Source organism: Podarcis cretensis (genome assembly GCF_951804945.1).
Source record: "Podarcis cretensis genome assembly, chromosome: 6".
Lineage (NCBI taxonomy): Eukaryota > Metazoa > Chordata > Lepidosauria > Squamata > Lacertidae > Podarcis > Podarcis cretensis.
This window is the reverse complement of record NC_137175.1, coordinates 5,761,675-5,780,008: the sequence shown is the minus strand read 5'-3', so window position 1 is coordinate 5,780,008 and position 18,334 is coordinate 5,761,675. Positions and strand designations below refer to the sequence as shown.

The window sequence follows — 18,334 nt, the reverse complement described above, 5'->3', positions numbered from 1 at the left end:
CAAGAGAAGGGTTTGCAAAATAGCCTCTTTTCAGGAAGTGTTGAGCAGGTTTCATATGTTCAAGATGCATCTGTTCTGAACAATATAAAAATATATCTCAAAAACAAGAAATGGAAGTCAATGTCTTGAATTTAGCCAATTTCAACTAACGGGAATTTATGCAAGATTTTAAGTTACAAAGAATACTTATTTGGGAGTGAAACTGAACATTACACAAGTATATTTCTCCTTGTGCACTGGAACTTCAATTTCATTTCCTCCCCACTACAAACTTTCACATATCCCTAGAAGGTGCTCCAGAGGGTTCACCTACCCGCCAGAAAATTATTTTGAGAGCATGTAAGGGGGTGGGGGAAGGCAAGACCCTGTGGCACAAGCAGACTTCATTCCACTTGCATGGGAACATAGCTTTAGATACAATCCTAAACATAATCCTAATCCAAAATTCAGTTCCACAGAGTTCCATGGCACTTACTCCCAGGAAACTGACAACAGTATATGAGTATATGATTTGCTGCCTTAGGACTTACTTCTAAATAGCAAGCATTGCAGTTTCTTGATTAATAGCAGCATCGTGAGTGACACCATCCTGAAATTTTATAATTGCAGATAGAAGCATCCTCTAAGATGCTTACTGTGACATGTGTGCATCTAAAATCAAGAATATGATTTTTTTTTCTTTTGGAACTATTGGTTTCTATCCCTTGCAGATTTATGAAAATTAAATAAATCAACTAAATCAACAGTTTCATGCAAATTTACTTGAAAGTAGGTACTACTAGGTTCAGCAGTTTGCACTGGAGTAAGCACGAAAAGGATTGCAGTCTAAATTATTAGCAGTCTAAATTATTGCACTCTTATTATTTAAATAGCATTTCTCCTGAATGCTCTCAGCACTTCATATTCTATAACAACAGTAATCTTTACAACATGGCAATTTTTTTAGCATTATACTGCACTGTCCCTTTTCATGAGTGAGTTGAGAAATGACCCAGTTACTTCCAAGCTCACGATACTTCATTTACTTAATCAGAACATTATACTACCATTTACAACTGTGAATATTAGGCAGATAATTTTGTAGAATGAACAAATTTAGTTCAAAAATGCAATATAACATGAAAATCCCAAAATAGTTTATCCAATTAAAAATAAAAAATTTGTCCATGATATTCACAGTCAAGCAGGCCACAAGTATATATGCTCTGCTGTCTTTGAATCCTCCCAAGGTAAAGGTAAAGGTAAAGGTACCCCTGCACGTACGGGCCAGTCTTGACAGACTCTGGGGTTGTGCGCCCATCTCACTTAAGAGGCCAGGGGCCAGCGCTGTCCGGAGACACTTCCGGGTCACGTGGCCAGCGTGACATCGCTGCTCTGGCCAGCCAGAGCCGCACACGGAAACGCCGTTTACCTTCCCGCTGGTAAGCGGTCCCTATTTATCTACTTGCACCCGGAGGTGCTTTCGAACTGCTAGGTTGGCAGGCGCTGGGACCGAGCAGCGGGAGCGCACCCCGCCGCAGGGATTCGAACCGCCGACCTTTCGATCGGCAAGCCCTAGGCGCTGAGGCTTTAACCCACAGCGCCACCTGCGTCCCGAGAATCCTCCCAAAGATACTTATAAAACAAACAACTGTGTCATTCACCATGCCAAGACTGCATTTCATTCGATGGGAGCCAAAACTGAACACATATAAATAATAAAACTCACTTCAAGAAGACATTTTGAACCAGTGTACTTTTGCATCTATTTGAAACATTCAAAACTTATAAAACAATGGCTTGGTCAGCAATCTCATGGTGTTATGCATAATATATGCACATTTCCCCCCTGTATATATTATGTATTGTGTAATACTGCAACTATGTCTGAGAGCAAACTAATGGTAACCAGGAGAAATCTATTCTTTCCCAACAAAACATCCCAAATGCTGGACCTTACATTATTTCAGAGATGTTAGCATGACTAGTATCTAAATTTCCTGCTCTTGACACACATTATTAAACATTGTTTAAGAAGTGCCCTGCAGAGGTCTCTGGCTGGGATTTCTCAGATTACTTACCTTTTGCAGGCATTCCAGCACTTTAGACATGTATTCTTCCTGACATTTGTAGGGTTGAAATGGGAAGTCCACAGTGATGCCATTTAATTTTATTTGGGGCATATTTCATCAGACATGTCAGGATCTCAGAGTCTGAAATCAACAGCACACTTCCTTAAGTTAAAGGTGTCATTTTGCTAAAATACAGTATTAACAAGGACAGTGTTTTCAAACTCGCCCTCCCAATTCCTATTTTGGAGGCGGGCAGAGAAATCATGTAAATCTAAGCCCCTCGAGGAACAGAACCAGTTTGGATCCGGCAAACCCACAGTTGCTTCTGCCTCTGCCCCTGCAACAGTCCATTTTGTGACCTTTTGCTTGATATTAATTGTGGGAATATTGGCGGGAGCAGCAGTTTTTTGTCCACCAAGCTCTCTGCAGGTGTGGTGATGGTCTTTGCACTGGGACACCTTCACAAACCTAATCCCAGCCAGTCAGCAACATAATGGGATAAAATTAGTTTCTTAGGCTTACTTTAGAACCTCCCTTCTCCAAATGATAAAAGACCAAACACTTTGCTTTGCAGTCTACCCATTTACCGTAGTCTGGAATAACACAAGCTAGACTTGCTAATAAACAGCAAAATCATGAAACAAAAAGATCACCTGCCATTTACAAAGTATTGTTTCTGGAGCACTTTGCAGTACAGTTGTATCTTGGCTTTCGAATAGAATGCATTCCGGAAGTCCGTTCGACTTCAGAAACATTCGGAAACCAAGGTGTGGCATCCGATTGGCTGCAAGAGCATCCTGCAGTCAACTGGAAGCTGTGGAAGCCACACCACTGGACGTTCAGCTTCCAAGGCAAAGTTCGCAAACCAGAACACCTACCTCTGGGTTTGCGGCATTCGAGTTCCAAGTTGTTTGTGCACTAAGCTGTTCGAAAACCAAGGTACGACTGTATTTGACAATGGTCAAATAATGTTGTCAACTGACTAGGTGCAATTTAGTCTTGGCATAGTTCAATTCTATGCACAATCATTCAAAGGTACCACTGAATCCAATGGGATTTACTCCCAAATAAGCATGCACAGGATTATGGCCCAAAGTCGGCAACCTTCTGGACGTTTCCCTGGGAACAAGCTCCAGAGAACTCAATGATGACGCTTTTAAATAGAGAATATAGAATTGTGGTGTATCACTGCAATCCCAATCCCAATCAGGCCCTGCCATCTTTGCCCCTGCCACTCACACCAACCAGGGCAGAAAGTCCTGCACTGGACATGTTGCCAATGCTATCAAGCAATACAGCAGAGGGGCTGGCTCAGGATCCAGTGGATCCCAGACCAGCTCCTCCCAGTTCCCCAGAACTGCCAATTCTGAGGCTTTCCACAGGCTGCTGTGGGGATTCCACTGGCAATACTACTTATCGATCCGCATGTTTAGTGGGCAGAATGATGAGTTCTTCATTGCCCAATCCACCCAGTGCAGAAGAGGTTTGAATTGCAGCCTGTCGCTTCACCTTTAAAGCATATCTCTTTATGCATAGCAGCTGGTTATTCTGAACATTCCAGAAACAACTGGCAAGATTTAACTTTGAAAAACTGTGACTTCTTAATATTCAAAATATATCACTATGCCAAATGAATGGTCTGGGCCCACTTAATGCTACAGTATTGCCTGAAGGTGTGTAAATCTGGTCAATTTTATTTTATTTATATTTCATCTTGCCTCCATGGAACTTACGAATGCAGCTGCCCAGACATTATTATTGTTTATTATATTTCTATACAGCCCCTCAGGGGTGCCAACTTGAATAAAATATGGGGGGGGGCAGGTAAGCCCCGCCTCACATTAACAATCACAAGACACAGCACACACACTCCATTTGAATAGCAATACCCGGCCTCCTCAAATGTTTTTTGGGGGGGGGCACTGGTGGAGGAAGAGGAGTGCGGGAGGGGGTAGCGCCCTGCCCCCCCCCGGCAACACGTCCCCAGCAGGGTGCCATCATGACTGCCCCCCCCCGCCCCAGGAAATGCGCCCTGCCCCCCCCCGACACATGCCAGCCCCGCCCCTGCCTGCTATGTGCACACTACGGGAGGGGGGAGCTGAAGAGACCTCAAGCCCTAGGAGTCGGCTCCTATGCCGCCTTTCAGCCAAGGATCACAGGGAAGTTTACAATATAAAAACCACAAATTTAAATTGCCATAAATTGTTTAATTAGCCAAAGGCCTGCAAGAAGAGAATGTCTTTGCCTGGTGCCTAAAGATTTGTAGTGAAGGTACCAGGCAAGCCTCCCTGGGGAGAGCATTCCACCAGCAGGTAGCCACTACAAAAAAGGCCCATTCTCGTGTTGCTGCCCCCTGGATCTTCAGTCCCAGCCTTGCTTAACTTTGGCAAGGCTGTTCTATACGTGTTCAGTAAATGCAGAGTCTGATCACAGCACCGTGGCAGAGCACCACCCACGTGTAATCCCTGACATTTCCAGATAACAGGATTTTAATCAGCAAGACCTAGTTGGAGCAATTGTGCTAGATGAACTGATGGGTTTGATGAAATATGAGGAAGCTTCATGAGCTTACATTTAAACAGGAAGCACAGCTCAGTGGTAGAACACACACTCATCACATAAAAGGTTCCTGTGTCCTTCCTTGGCATCTCACTTAGTAAGGCTGGGAAAGGCATCTACTGAGTCAGAGTAGGCCAGATGTTGTTGGACTACAACTCCCATCATTCCTAGCCAGCATGACCAGTGGTCAGGGATGACGGGAGTTGTAGTCCTAAAACATCGTGGGATCCACAGGTTGAGGAACACGGGGCTAGATGGAAACACGGTATTTGGGCTCTGATCTCTCAGCAGAACCGAAGAGTCTGAGCCCGAGTTTGACTCTCGGGGCAGCACGCTCCCCTTCCTGGTGTCCTGCAAACAGCCCTGCGGACCTCGAAGGGTGGCATTTAGAATGAATTACTTAATATTCAGAAGCAAAGCCCAGCCATCCCCGCCAGGACTGCAGGTGACGGCGGCAGGAGGGATCTCAGAACCATGGAGCTGGGCGGGACCCCCAAGGGTCATCTAGTCCAACCCCCTACAATGCGAAAACTGGCGGCCCTTCACACGCCGCTGGGCTACGACCTAAAAGGTAAAGGTAAAGGTAAAGGTACCCCTGCCTGTACGGGCCAGTCTTGACAGACTCTGGGGTTGTGCGCCCATCTCACTTAAGAGGCCAGGGGCCAGCGCTGTCCGGAGACACTTCCGGGTCACGTGGCCAGCGTGACATCGCTGCTCTGGCGAGCCAGAGCCGCACACGGAAACGCCGTTTACCTTCCCGCTGGTAAGCGGTCCCTATTTATCTACTTGCACCCGGAGGTGCTTTCGAACTGCTAGGTTGGCAGGCGCTGGGACCGAGCAGCGGGAGCGCACCCCGCCGCAGGGATTCGAACCGCCGACCTTTCGATCGGCAAGTCCTAGGCGCTGAGGCTTTAACCCACAGCGCCACCTGCGTCCCACCTTGGGCTACGACCTACAAAGCTCCAATTGGGCGCGCTGACTGGATTTCACATCCTGAGGGGGCCACCCCTGGGCCTACAACACACCCACCGCCGCCTCCTCCTCCTCCCAACTATCTAGGGACGGGGCTATTTCCCTCCGCCTCCGGGCTCCCTTCGCCGCTCCTCAGGCAAAGGACCGGAGGGCACGGGGAAGGCGGCCCGCTGAGGTGAGGCGGACCCGAGTAGGCCTCAAAAGCCTCCCGCCACCCGCCGGTAACAAAATCCCCTCACGCACCTCCGAGTCAGCCCCTCCCCTTTTCCTGGGAGCCCGCGCGCGCGCGCCGCGCCACGTGACGCCTCCTCCGCAACCCCATTCGCCAAGCGGCTCTACCTCCTGTTCCCGCTCACGAGAGAGGGAGAGAGTGTCGCCGGCTTCCCATGATCTCGCGAGACTTCCTTGAGGCGTTGCCCCGGCAACGGCAGGAGGAAGGCCTGGCTGCGGCTGCTTCTCCCCTCAGCCGTTTTTTCTCTCTTTCTCCCTCCCTCTCTGCCTCTTTTCTCGGCTTGAGGGGAGGCGAAGAGGCCTAGCGTCGTTGCCATGGAAGTCGAAGGGGCTTCGGATTTTCCGCGGTCGGCGGTCTGCTTTTACCCCTTCAGCCGCCTCAGTCAGAAATGGAGAGGAGGGGGAGGGACCCGACCCCCTCTCAGCGCCCCCCACCCCAAAGAAAAGCATTATTCGTGTCCGACTCTTCATGACCCCCTGGACCAGAGCACACCAGGCACTCCTGTCTTCCACTGCCTCCCGCAGTTTGGTCAAACTCATGTTGGCAGCTTTGAGAACACTGTCCCATCATCTCGTCCTCTGTTGTCCCCTTCTCCTTGTGCCCTCCATCTTTCCCAACATCAGGGTCTTTTCCAGGGAATCATCTCTTCTCATGAGGTGGCCAAAGTCTTGGAGTCTCAGCTTCAGGATCTGTCCTTCCAGGGAGCACTCAGGGCTGATTTCCTTCAGAATGAATAGGTCTGATCTTCTTGCAGTCCATGGGACTCTCAAGAGTCTCCTCCAGCACCATAATTCAAAAGCATCAATTCTTCAGCGATCAGCCTTCTTTATGGTCCAGCTCTCGCTTCCATACATCACTACTGGGAAAACCATAGCTTTTACTATACGTACCTTTGTTGGCAAGGTGATGTCTCTACTTTTTAAGATGCTGTCTAGGTTTGTCATTGCTTTCCTCCCAAGAACCAGGTGTCTTTTAATTTCGTGACTGCTGAGTACCTGATCACCTCTGTCTCCTGAGAAACCTCTATGTGGGACAAGAAGCTACAGTTAGAACTGGATATGGAACAACTGATTGGTTCAAAATTGGGAAAGGAGTACGACAAGGCTGTATATTGTCTCCCTGGTCAAAACAAAATAAAAGAAAAAAAATTCCTTCCAGTAGCACCTTAAAGACCAACTAAGTTAGTTCTAGGTATGAGCTTTCGTGTGCATGCACACTTCTTCAGATATTGTCTCCCTGCTTATTTAACTTATATGCAGAATTCATCATGTGAAAGGCTGGGCTGCATGAATCCCTAGCCGGAATTAAGATTGCCGGAAGAAATAACAATATGCAGATGACACAACCTTGATGACAGAAAGTGAGGAGGAATTAAAGAAAAGCATTGCCCTCCCCTATTATAGCGCTTTGAGGGGGGCTTAAAGCACTTCTCCATTATCCTTACAGCAGCCCCGCAAGGCAGGACGGTGTTTTCCCAATGGATTATTCATGAGCACGTTTCAGAGGAACAAAAACAGTAACACATAAGTTTGCCTTGAATTAGGCACCCTCTTCCATTGTCTCCCCAGACAGATGTATAACCACAACAACATGCCACAGAGTTCGGGGCTCCCTCCCCAGAAGGCTCTTCCTTTCCATCCTTGCACAACAGCCCCGTGAGGGAGGCAGGTCTGACGGCTGAAGTTGGCACCTGGGGTCACTCAGTTTGCTTCGACACAATGAATGTGCTTTGTTAAGAACATAAGAAGAACATCGGCTCGATCTGGCCAGTGGCCCATCTAGTCCAGCAACCTGTTCTCACCGTGACCGACCAGATGCCTGCAGGGAACTTGTAAGCAGGATTTGAGCAGAGGAGCACTTGTGCGGTTTCCAGCAGCTGATATTCAGAAACACTGCTGCCTCCGACATTCAAAGTCCGCCCAGTCCTGTGCTCATTGTTAAAACTCCAGCAACTATTAGATAGGAACCAGTGGACTGCCTTCTGCCAAGCCTTGGTCTTAATCAGCTGACAGGCGTTCCCCTAAGGTTTCAGGATGAGGCCTTTCCTAACCTTCTAACCATAACAGCCTGGAGACCTGTAACAACACGAATTTCAATAGGGACTCACTCTCCAACTGTTTGGCTTTACCCCCCAAAGGCATGCTCATATCAATGTCCTGAGACAGAGCGCAAAACGTTTCTCCCCTTTCTCCATCCCATGCAGAATTGCAAGGGGTCTGTGCATCTGGCTGGTAAGAAGTTGGTCGGAGTTTGGAACCCAGCCAGGGCTGGCTGTGGGCAGGATCCTGGCATTGTTGGGGGTTGGACTAGATGACCCTTGGGATCCCTTCCAACTCTACCATGCTATAATTCTATCGAGCAGCTAAAGGAACGGGCGGGGGAGCAAGGTGGAGAACAAGGGGAGGCACAACCACACCCCAACAGCACACTCTGGCCTGACCCATGGTGGCCTCATCCCGCTTTGACCCATCCACCCCCTTTTTTCCTATTAATTCAGCTGCCTGGCAACCCAGCAGCCTGGCCCCTGTTTGCCAGCTGATGTCACAAAGTGCTGCTTTGCAAGCAAGCCTTATAACGCCCTGCAAGAGGGATACCTATCAGATGATGGTGAGATACTTGCGAGAAAAGGCCTCAAAGGCTATTGTGGCTTCATGAGCAAATGAAAGAAGGGGAAGCTGCCATGTATAAAAACTGCAACTTGGAAGTCGTGGTATGTTAATTCCATGGGGAATCCATTCCCCATTCGTTCCCCATATGTACCAGGAGGTCGTGGCACCAACCTGAGCAAAACAGGGCTGGGGTGGGGAGTAGGCCCGTTTCGCCCCAACTCCTCGTCCCACTACTTCCAAGCCGTTGTGTGCCCAGGCAAGAGCAGCGAGCGTTGGCAGCCAGTGGTGACGTGGGCATGGGCAGCATAGCAGGGCTGCTTGTTCTGCCTCCTTCCTTAGTCTGCTGGTCAGGCACCCTTGCTGGTGCTCAGGCTGTTCTTGCAGTAGTTTGGGGGCTGGGCCCCCAGGGCCTATGTCCCCACTGCAGGAGGGCCCTGCCTCTGCTGGCTCGCTTTCCCCTGTGCTACTTCTGAGCTGCTCTGTGCCACACAGGAGAAGGAGGGATGTGGCGGGGGGGGGGAGGCAGCAGACTAAGGAAGGGAGGGAGCTGGGAAGGCAGATGAGGGGGGGGGAGAGAGAGAATATTGAGGGGGCTGTGCCCCAGAAGAAAAGTACTGGGAAGGGCCCACAGGACCCCTGTCCCCTAGAGCTGATGCCTATGCCAGGAGTATACAGTGTCCTTTCTTCACAGGGCCATGGTTTGGGAAAGGCTCCGGCCAAACAGCAGCAGCAGCAGCCCAGTGGTGCTATGGGAAAACCCAGAATTTGCAGGTTTGCTGTGACCTGTGGCAGGGGAAGTGTTTCCCAGTCATCTTGCCAGCTGGAGGAGGCCTGATTTCGATATTCCTATAGTTTTACGGGAAGTGTTTATCTGTGGTCCACCTGGACAGGACAAGGACTTCTCCCATGCCAACACCACATCCCAAGTTTGGGCCTGGGCAGTTTTAGGATGGCACGACTGGTGTGCTTACACTGGGCATCATGCTGCAGAGGGTGCCAAAACAATGCTGAAGAACAAGAGGGAGGGGTGCTGAATTTTAGCATTGCACAGGGCACCCTTTAATTTTGAGAGCCCAAATGTCCACCCTGGTTGGGAATGCTTCTGTGGAGATGAAACCCAGAATTCTCCCCACCCACATCCTTCCTATAAAAAGCAAAAAATATCAATGTTTGGTTCAGAATCTAGGTACTACACCCTCACTAAAGAAGATTGTATGAATGATTCACTAAATGATGATGTGTGTACCTGAGTTTATGGCCTCAAATTCTCTTATATGCTGCTTTACTACAAAAATGACGACTAGACTACTGATCCTAAACTGAATAGTTAGTTGCCCAACCACCCCCTCCAGAACCCACTGCTCTCAAGTGACTCTCAAATGCCTTGCATTTAAACTCCCTTTCAAATCCTCATCCAATCATCACTCATCACCAGAATTCCACAATCTCTCTTTTCCCCTCCCTCCTTAACATTCCCATAATAATTCTGATACAATTACCTTAATAACCCTATTACATTCAATATTTTATACATGCTTCTCCCTATAATCATACTGTTAGAAGCACTTGAGCTTCCCATTCCTGGTTTCCAGGAAATGCGGGTGAGCAACCTGCAGGTTCTCCATCCCTGTTCTAAAAACTGTTCTCTAAACTGGGTGTCTTCCCCCAAATGATCCTGGGAATTGTAGTCTGTTAGGGGTTCTGGGGATTATGGGTCCTTGAGAGGGAAGCCACAATGGCATGAATCATTTCGGAAGAAGTAATGTGCTTTAAGGAGACGCGGGTGGCGCTGTGGTCTGGTTTGCCAAAAGTGGCTTAGTCATGCTGGCCACATGACGGAAGCTATACTCCGGCTCCCTCAGCCAGTAAAGTGAGATGAGCACCGCAACCCCAGAGTAGTCCACAACTAGACCTAATGGTCAGGGGTCCCTTTACCTTTACCTTTTTAATGTGCTTTAAAGGCACATTGGAAGCTCTTTAAAACATAGCATCATAGAATTGTAGAGTTGGAAGGGACCCTGAGGGTCATCTAGTCCAACCCTACAATGCAGGAATCTCAACTAGATGATCCATGGCCGATGGCCATCCAAGCGCTGCTTAAAAACCTCCAAGGAAGGAGAGTCACTGCTTCAGGCCCTAAGGGCCTCTGGACCAGGAGAAAACAAGCTTTCTCCATCCTCCATGTGACAGCCCTTTAGACTTTACTTATTGAAAGGGCTGCATGTTGTGGATCTCATATCAGTGTTATGAGAGTGTAAGCAACACATTTCTCTCTCCCCTTTCTCCACACCATGCAGAACTGCAATGGTAACCAGGAGGATGGAGTTTGGAGCCCAGCCAGGTGTGGCTGTGGGCAGGATCCTAGCATTGCTGGCGGTTTGACTAGATGACCCTTTGGATCCCTTCCATCTCTGCCATGCTATGATTATATCAAGCAGCTAAAGGAACAAAAAGATGCTTCTGAAACATTTGGGAATCATAGGAACACTCTCCCCAGCAGTGGCTTTCAGCAGCAAGAACTTGCATCTTCCTTAAGAGAGAGGCAGTCCAGAACAAGGGGGGGGGGGGAGACTCAGAGTTCAGGTAGGTGGAAATGCCAATTGAGTGCCCTAAACTATAGGAATGCTTCCTTCCCGTGTCCCCCACCCTCATGCGCCAGACTGGTGCTAGCATGGCTGGTAGCCAGGCGCCTGCTGATTCCTCCATATTCTTTGCAGGGAGGGAGCCTTTTCCCAATATATATTTTGTTCTGGCCAAATCCCTGGAGAGATGTGACGACCCTCAGGTACTGGGGCAGAGGGAAGGAAGGGGTCCTGGTGAAACACGTTTGGGGAGTCTGTGGCTTCCAGCAAGTGTTTTTCAGAAGCATTGCTCCCTCCAACAGGGGAGGCTGCGCATAGCCAACATGGGTAGTTGCCTTTGATAGGCCTCTCCTCCTTGCAATTGTCTAACCCTCTTTGAAAGCCATCCCATCCAAGATGCTCTTGTGGTGCATCTCATTCTCCTGTGCTTCCTTGCTCCTGCAAGGAGATGACTATTGTGAGATCCTTTGGTTAACATCTATCTGGGCTGGAAAATATTAAAGAATCAGAGGACTGGTGAGCTTCCCTTGAAGCACAACTGATCAAAGGCAGGCAGACCTGTTAGCATCTTGATAAAGATGCTCAAACAACAAAGGATGCTATCGTACCCTGCAAGCATCTCAGAAAAAGCTCCCAAGCTGATGGAGAAGAGAGCAGTTGGAAGTTGCCGTTTCTGGATCCCACCACAGCCCTTCCAAGTTGCCCAAGAAATCAATGTCACGACAGTTTTTTCCTCACACCTCCTCCCCGTGATCCCTCGTGGGGCCTTCTCAGATATATGCTGTGTCTGAACCAGCAGATCCCACCAAACCAAGTAATCGTGGACCCAGTCAGAAAAGGAGTGTGCACAGTCAAACCAGAAATAAGCAAAATAACTAAACAGGTACTAGAAGTCATCCCAGAACTGGCCCTACTGAACATCTTCCAAGATAACAATGCCCACTCACACTAGAAAGAGCTCATAACCCACTGACAGCATACGATTCAATATGGCTAACTTAACCCGACAACCCACCTCACCCACGCACAAATCCCACTGCAGCCAGCCAAAGATGATCAGCCACACCCTAGGCCACCCCAACCTGTCTCACCACCAAGGAAACATAACAAGCAAATAGAAAGAACTTCCCCAAGTGACGCTGACAGAAAACCCCCAAGCATACACTAAATAAAAGAACTTAAGCTTTGCCACCCAGTCCCTCTCTCCCGTGCCCCGTCCCACCCCCCTCACTCTTCCATTGTCTCCTGAGACAGACAGATGCCAACAACAACACTTAGGCAGGATGAACCAGCTACACAAATATAAGATGGGGGACACCTGGCCTGCCAGTAAAGGTAAAGGTAAAGGTACCCCTGCCCATACGGGCCAGTCTTGACAGACTCTGGGGTTGTGCGCCCATCTCACTTAAGAGGCCAGGGGCCAGCGCTGTCCGGAGACACTTCCGGGTCACGTGGCCAGCGTGACATCGCTGCTCTGGCGAGCCAGAGCCGCACACGGAAACGCCGTTTACCTTCCCGCTGGTAAGCGGTCCCTATTTATCTACTTGCACCCGGAGGTGCTTTCGAACTGCTAGGTTGGCAGGCGCTGGGACCGAGCAGCGGGAGCGCACCCCGCCGCAGGGATTCGAACCGCCGACCTTTCGATCGGCAAGTCCTAGGCGCTGAGGCTTTAACCCACAGCGCCACCTGCGTCCCTGCCTGCCAGTAGTACATGTGAAAAGGAGCTAGGGGTCTTACGTAGACCACAAGTTGAACATGAGTCAACAGTGTAATGCAGCAGCAAAAAAAGTAGATGCTATTCTCAGCCGCATCAACAGAAATATAGTGTCCCAGTCAAGAGGAATCATATTACCGCTTTATTCTGCCTTGATTAGACCACACCTGGAATTCTGTGTCCACAATTTAAGAAAGATATTGGCAAGCTGGAACATATTCAAAGGAGGGTGACCAAGATGATCAATGGTTTGGAAACCAAACTTTATGGGAAGCGGTTGTGGTCGTTGGGTATGTTTAGCCTGAACTATGCCTCCTCATTACATTGGACGGCCATCTATCAGAGATTCTATGTGGTACCTGAATTGTAGTGGGTAAGACTAGCTGGCCCTTGGGGTCTCTTCCCACTCTATACTAAGATGAATGTCTGTGTCAGCAGCAAGATGGAAAAGAGTCTCAAGAAGAGCAACCTTCCACAGTGGCAAGAGAAAACAACAGGGGGCAGATTCTTCTCTGCTTCCCACTGCCTAGCTTCCATGATGACAGCAGGGAATACAGTGGTGCCCCGCAAGACGAATGCCTCGCAAGACGGAAAACTCGCTAGACGAAAGAGTTTTCCGTTTTGGAGGCGCTTCGCAAAACGAATTTCCTATGGGCTTGCTTCGCAAGATGAAAATGTCTTGCGAGTTTCTGCGGGGTTTTTTTCCTTCCCCCCCCCTTTTTCTAAGCCGCTTATCCGCTAAGCCGCTAATAGTGCTAATCCGCTAAGCCGTCAATGGGCTTGCTTCGCAAGACGAAAGAACTGCTAGACGAAGAGAATCGCGGAACGGATTCTTTTCGTCTTGCGAGGCACCACTGTATTCCTGGCAGCAAGCAGCATGCAGGCACTTTTGCAAGCAGATACGAGGGCGTATGCTCCTGCACTCAAGCATGTCTGGAGCCAGGGATCAGCAACCCTCTAGCCAATCCCTGGGGCTGAGACAAGCAGCGGCAGTGGAGGTTGTTGGCGGGAGGGGAGAGAGCATAGTCATGGTCATTTATTTCTGCTCAAGTCAGCCTTTAGCATGAGGAGCCTCTGCCAGCACCAGGTGCATCAGGAATGTGGGAAGAAGGGAAGTCAGAGGCAAGGGGTGGGGCAAGATTAGAATGAGGGAGCTGTTTGAGGACTAGTGGTGGGAGAGAAGTGGGAACCGATTTTCAGCAGGGGTGTCTGCGGGCTTATTTGAAATTTGTTGTCATCTTGTGCAGCAAAACAAAATATAGTGCTCCAGTCCCTTTTAAAAGCAACAGAAAGGCATACAATCATAGAGTTACTGATAGCAGGCTTATCAATTTTCCAAGCCATCATGGTCACTCAATGGGAAAAGAAGGTCGTAAGGCACATCTTCTAGAGCAAACCTTTTATCTGCTTGACTACACTGCAGCCCTATCAAGTCATTCTGCATCCCAGATACATGTATCTGCAGAACTGAGGTGCCAGTTTCAAAAGCTTCCAAGCCTCTTTCTCACCTGCCATATAGCATGCTATAGTGATACTTCCAGGACGTATTGCTCATATTTGTTCCTTTTATCTTATTGCATCTTTCAGGGAATTTCATTATATCAAGCATGGGTGAGTTCTACAGTAATTATCAAGAAAGCATATTCTGTGAGGGAAAGGGAATCCTGGACAGCTCCCAAATGCAAGTAGCAAATACAATGAGTCAGGAACTGCTTTATTTTTATAGATCGATTCTGATGTGACTCAGCTCTGGCTGAATGCTTCTCTGTCTTCCCATTGGATTGTATCTTTGCCCTAGTTTACCAATACTGCAACTCTAGCATAGCAGTATCACAGGTTTTTCTCTAAATCACTTCCTCAAGAGCCCCCCAAATTCTGCATGCTGCTTTGCATTGTTTTCCCTTAAGATGTCCTTCACAATAATATTTGCAGGTCAATCCTATCCGAATAAGTCTCTCTGCATTTAGGATTGCAACCTTCAATAGGGAGAATCATCCGAAGCATGGGATAGTTACCTGAATAAAAAGGGAGGTTTTGAATGCATCAAATACTTACATTTAAGCCCAGATTGTTCCTTTAAAATAACAAGGCTATGGAAAGAACTGGAAACTGTAGGGTTTTGTCAAGTCCACGAAATGCTGCATCCATTCCTTCTTGTGTCTTCCCATGTTTTATGTGGCTCATTCATTGCAAGATCCCTGTCAGCAGGGTCGTACTGTGCAGAGAGGGAAGCAGCTGGGCAGTCTAGATTTCTGGCCTATCCCTTCATAGCTGGCTTACCTTCAGGGAAACCAAGTCCATTTCCCTGCAGCAGGAAGAGAACACATTCTCTTTTGCCAGGCACAGCTCAAGAAAGAAAGCAAAGTGCAAAAGAAAAAGAAGAAGAAGAAGAGGAGGAGTTTGGCTTTGATATCCCGCTTTATCACTACGTGAAGGAGTCTCAAAGCAGCTAACATTTTCCTTTCCCTTCCTCCCCCACAACAAACACTCTGTGAGGTGAGTGAGGCTGAGAGACTTCAGAGAAGGTCACCCAGCCCAAGGTCACCCAGCAGCTGCATGTGGAGGAGCAAACCTGGTTCACCAGATTACGAGTCTACCGCTCTTAACCACTACACTGGCTCAAAAGAAGCAGAGAGTAGATTTGGCTCAATTGCACGCATTGCATCTCTGTGTAAACTGTATGCTCCATGTGTAGTGACGAGTTGCATTAATCCTTCAAGATGGGAAAGAACCCTCCACTCAGTGTAGCTGGCTTTTATTGAACTGGTAGAGTTGGAAGATGCTACAAAGCCATTAATTTCTACAACACATTTTAACCAGTGTGGTGTAGTGTTTGTTGTGGGGGAGGAAGGGAAAGGAGAATGTTAGCTGCTTTGAGACTCCTTCAGGTAGTGATAAAGCGGGATATCAAATCCAAACTCTTCTTCTTCTTGCTGGTATTTATGTATTATTTATCTGATTTATTGCATTTATGTCCTTCCTTTCCTCCACAAAAGACAAGATGGTGCACCTGATGTCACCTCACCCCCCCCCCCTTTATTCTTACACCAACTCTTGGAGAAAGGTTAGTCTGAGAAATTGTAACTGACCCAAGGTCACACAGTATGCCTCACAGCAGACCAGAGATTCAAACCTGCCATAGCTGCTTTCCTTTCCATTCTTTTTTCCTTTTGTATTATGCCTTTTAGACTGCGAACCTGAGGGTAGGGGGATATTTTGTTTTTTAACTTCTCTGCAACATTCAGAGTTTGGATTTGATATCCCGCCTTTCACTCCCTTTAAGGAGTCTCAAAGCGGCTAACATTCTCCTTTCCCTTCTTCCCCCACAACAAACACTCTGTGAGGTGAGTGGGGCTGAGAGACTTCAGCGAAGTGTGACTGGCCCAAGGTCACCCAGCAGCTGCATGTGGAGAAGCGGAGACGCGAACCCGGTTCACCAGATTACGAGTCCACCGCTCTTAACCACTACACCACACTGGCTCTCTCAGGAAGTCTTTACAGAGCTCTGCAATGCCGATAATGCCAGTGCTGGTAACAAGTGAAATGACCCTGTTCTGAGTTTCAACCAATTGAGTCAGGACGTATAGCTATACTTTCATTCCAATTTTGGTCTGCTAAGTACCTTTGAGCAAGTAACTTTTATGAATCAGCTTTCTACTTGGCATTGAGTCACCTTTGGAAAATGTTTTTGGTTCTTCAGGTGCATTCTTAGAATACTCTGTGTTTGTTGGTTAATTTTTGGTGGGTCTCTTTCCACATTTCCATTCTACTGATTATGTGCTTGGAACCCATGTGAGAGTTTGAAGGTTCTATGAAATTCCGTTGAGGACAATTTTATTGAAGACTCATTTCAGCCAGATGGGGCAGGACAATAATAATCATAATACTAATACTTCATGTTTTGTACTGTTGGTTGGGGATTTTGCAGAACTATCTGACTTTCAAGTATTCAGACTAAGTTTTCAATAGCCCTTCAGCTTCTCAGTTTTATATATAATGACTCCATCTAAGCCAAACAGTTTATTTGGCATGAAGTTTTCTCCTTACGGAAAGTATGCCCATTAAATAATACCATATATGCAGACTACATCACCTCAGCAATATAGAGATACTAATTTCCAGTCTGTTGGCTCGTCAGAATCCTAAATTATTGTATCACCAGTCAAGCCTGATGTAGGTTTCAGGCATATTCAAACATGAGGGCCAATTCGTTTTTGAAAGCTGGGGCATGGTTAGAGCATGAGTTGCCTGTCAGGAAGACATCACATCAACTGTAAATTCCCAAAGTGGCCTAAGGCAAGTCTCAAACTTAATCCCAACTCTGCAACATGGTGATAGCGATAATATGGACCTGCCTTACAGCGCGATTGTAAAAATGGCCGAGACAATGCATGTGGTGATGTGCTTTGAACCTCAGAAAATATGAAGGGTGCTGATTATTATATTTATTTATTTTTAAGCATTTCTAAATCACTTCCTATACCACTTAAAGATTTGTAAATATTAACACTAAAACCATGTATCATAAAACCAGTAAATAAAATTGATTGAAAAGAGCAACAGGTATAAACAGGAATTCAGCAATAGTAAGAGTCCAATCTTATTGGGTCAGAGAAATCCCAGGCAAAAAGATAATGTTGTCTTCTTCCCAAGATATGTTGTCTTCTTCTCAAGATGGCTGAAGCAGTTAATATATTATGTTCTATGTATGGCAGGGGATGGGAAGGTATTTCATAGTGTAGGGTCAATAGTAGAAAATGGGTTTTGGGAAAATGGGTTTTCGATCACTGCCCTGTGATGTTCTTTAAGGTGCAGTGTTATGAGTAAAATTTACCTGAGTAATCTAACCGGTCTATACAGGGGCTGGCAGTCTTTTAGGTAACCTGGTCTCAAGTTGTTCAGCACTTTATATGTTAGTAACAAGGCCTTGCACATAGCCTGATAGGTGATCAACAAATAGTGCAGTTCCCTCAGCACAGGTGCAATGGGGCTGATGCTGACAATTGGGACTACTAATACAGCTGTCCTGATTCTTAGGCTTATCAGAAAGCAATGCTGATCAAAACATGGTGATTAATGGGATGATAGAGGAGAATTAATACATTTGATGGAATTAAAAAGATGGTGATCTGCCATGACTTATTAAAAAAATCCTCATGCCCCACTGTACCTCCTTGAAGAAAGGGATATATATATATGGAGATTAGATATATAGTGATATATGTATGTGTGTGTGTGTGTGTGTATGGCATGTTTCCAAATGTTTGACTTATGAAAGGTGGGAAAGATAATATGTTTATTTGCATATCTGAGAATATGCAAAGTAGGTATTAATTTTAAAAACAGTACTCCTTGATATGGCTTTTGGCTTTCAATCCTGCTATGGACGTAGTTTTAAATGTAGCAGTGATAAATGTAAAGAAACATATCATGTGATGCCAGTGGGGTTAAATTCAGGTACTGTAGCTTAACTAGGTTGTGAACTGGAGTACTAGGCTTGTGAAATGGCAACCCTAGGTGAGAATAGGAGCTGGTATTTTCGTGCTGGGTTAACTTGAATTCCAAACACATCCTTCAAATAGGTCTGCGAAATTGTGAATGGCTGTGCTTCCCAA

At 47.2% G+C, this 18,334-nt stretch overlaps 1 protein-coding gene across 7 annotated transcripts in view; it reads right to left on the bottom strand.

The window, feature by feature from the left end:
- The window catches only part of RTEL1 (regulator of telomere elongation helicase 1), a 78,972-nt gene extending 73,006 nt beyond the window's left edge, over window positions 1–5,966 (bottom strand). For 5 of the 7 annotated variants that reach the window (XM_079978894.1, XM_079978900.1, XM_079978897.1 and 2 more), the window contains exons 1-2: window positions 5,567–5,819; window positions 2,061–2,192 (exon numbers count right to left, since the gene is read on the bottom strand). In XM_079978894.1, the coding sequence (XP_079835020.1) occupies window positions 2,061–2,162 (102 nt within the window). In that variant the 5' untranslated portion in view covers window positions 2,163–2,192; window positions 5,567–5,819. The other 2 variants (XM_079978895.1, XM_079978896.1) reach the window with 2 other exon arrangements.
- Window positions 5,967–18,334: the final 12,368 nt, after the last annotated feature.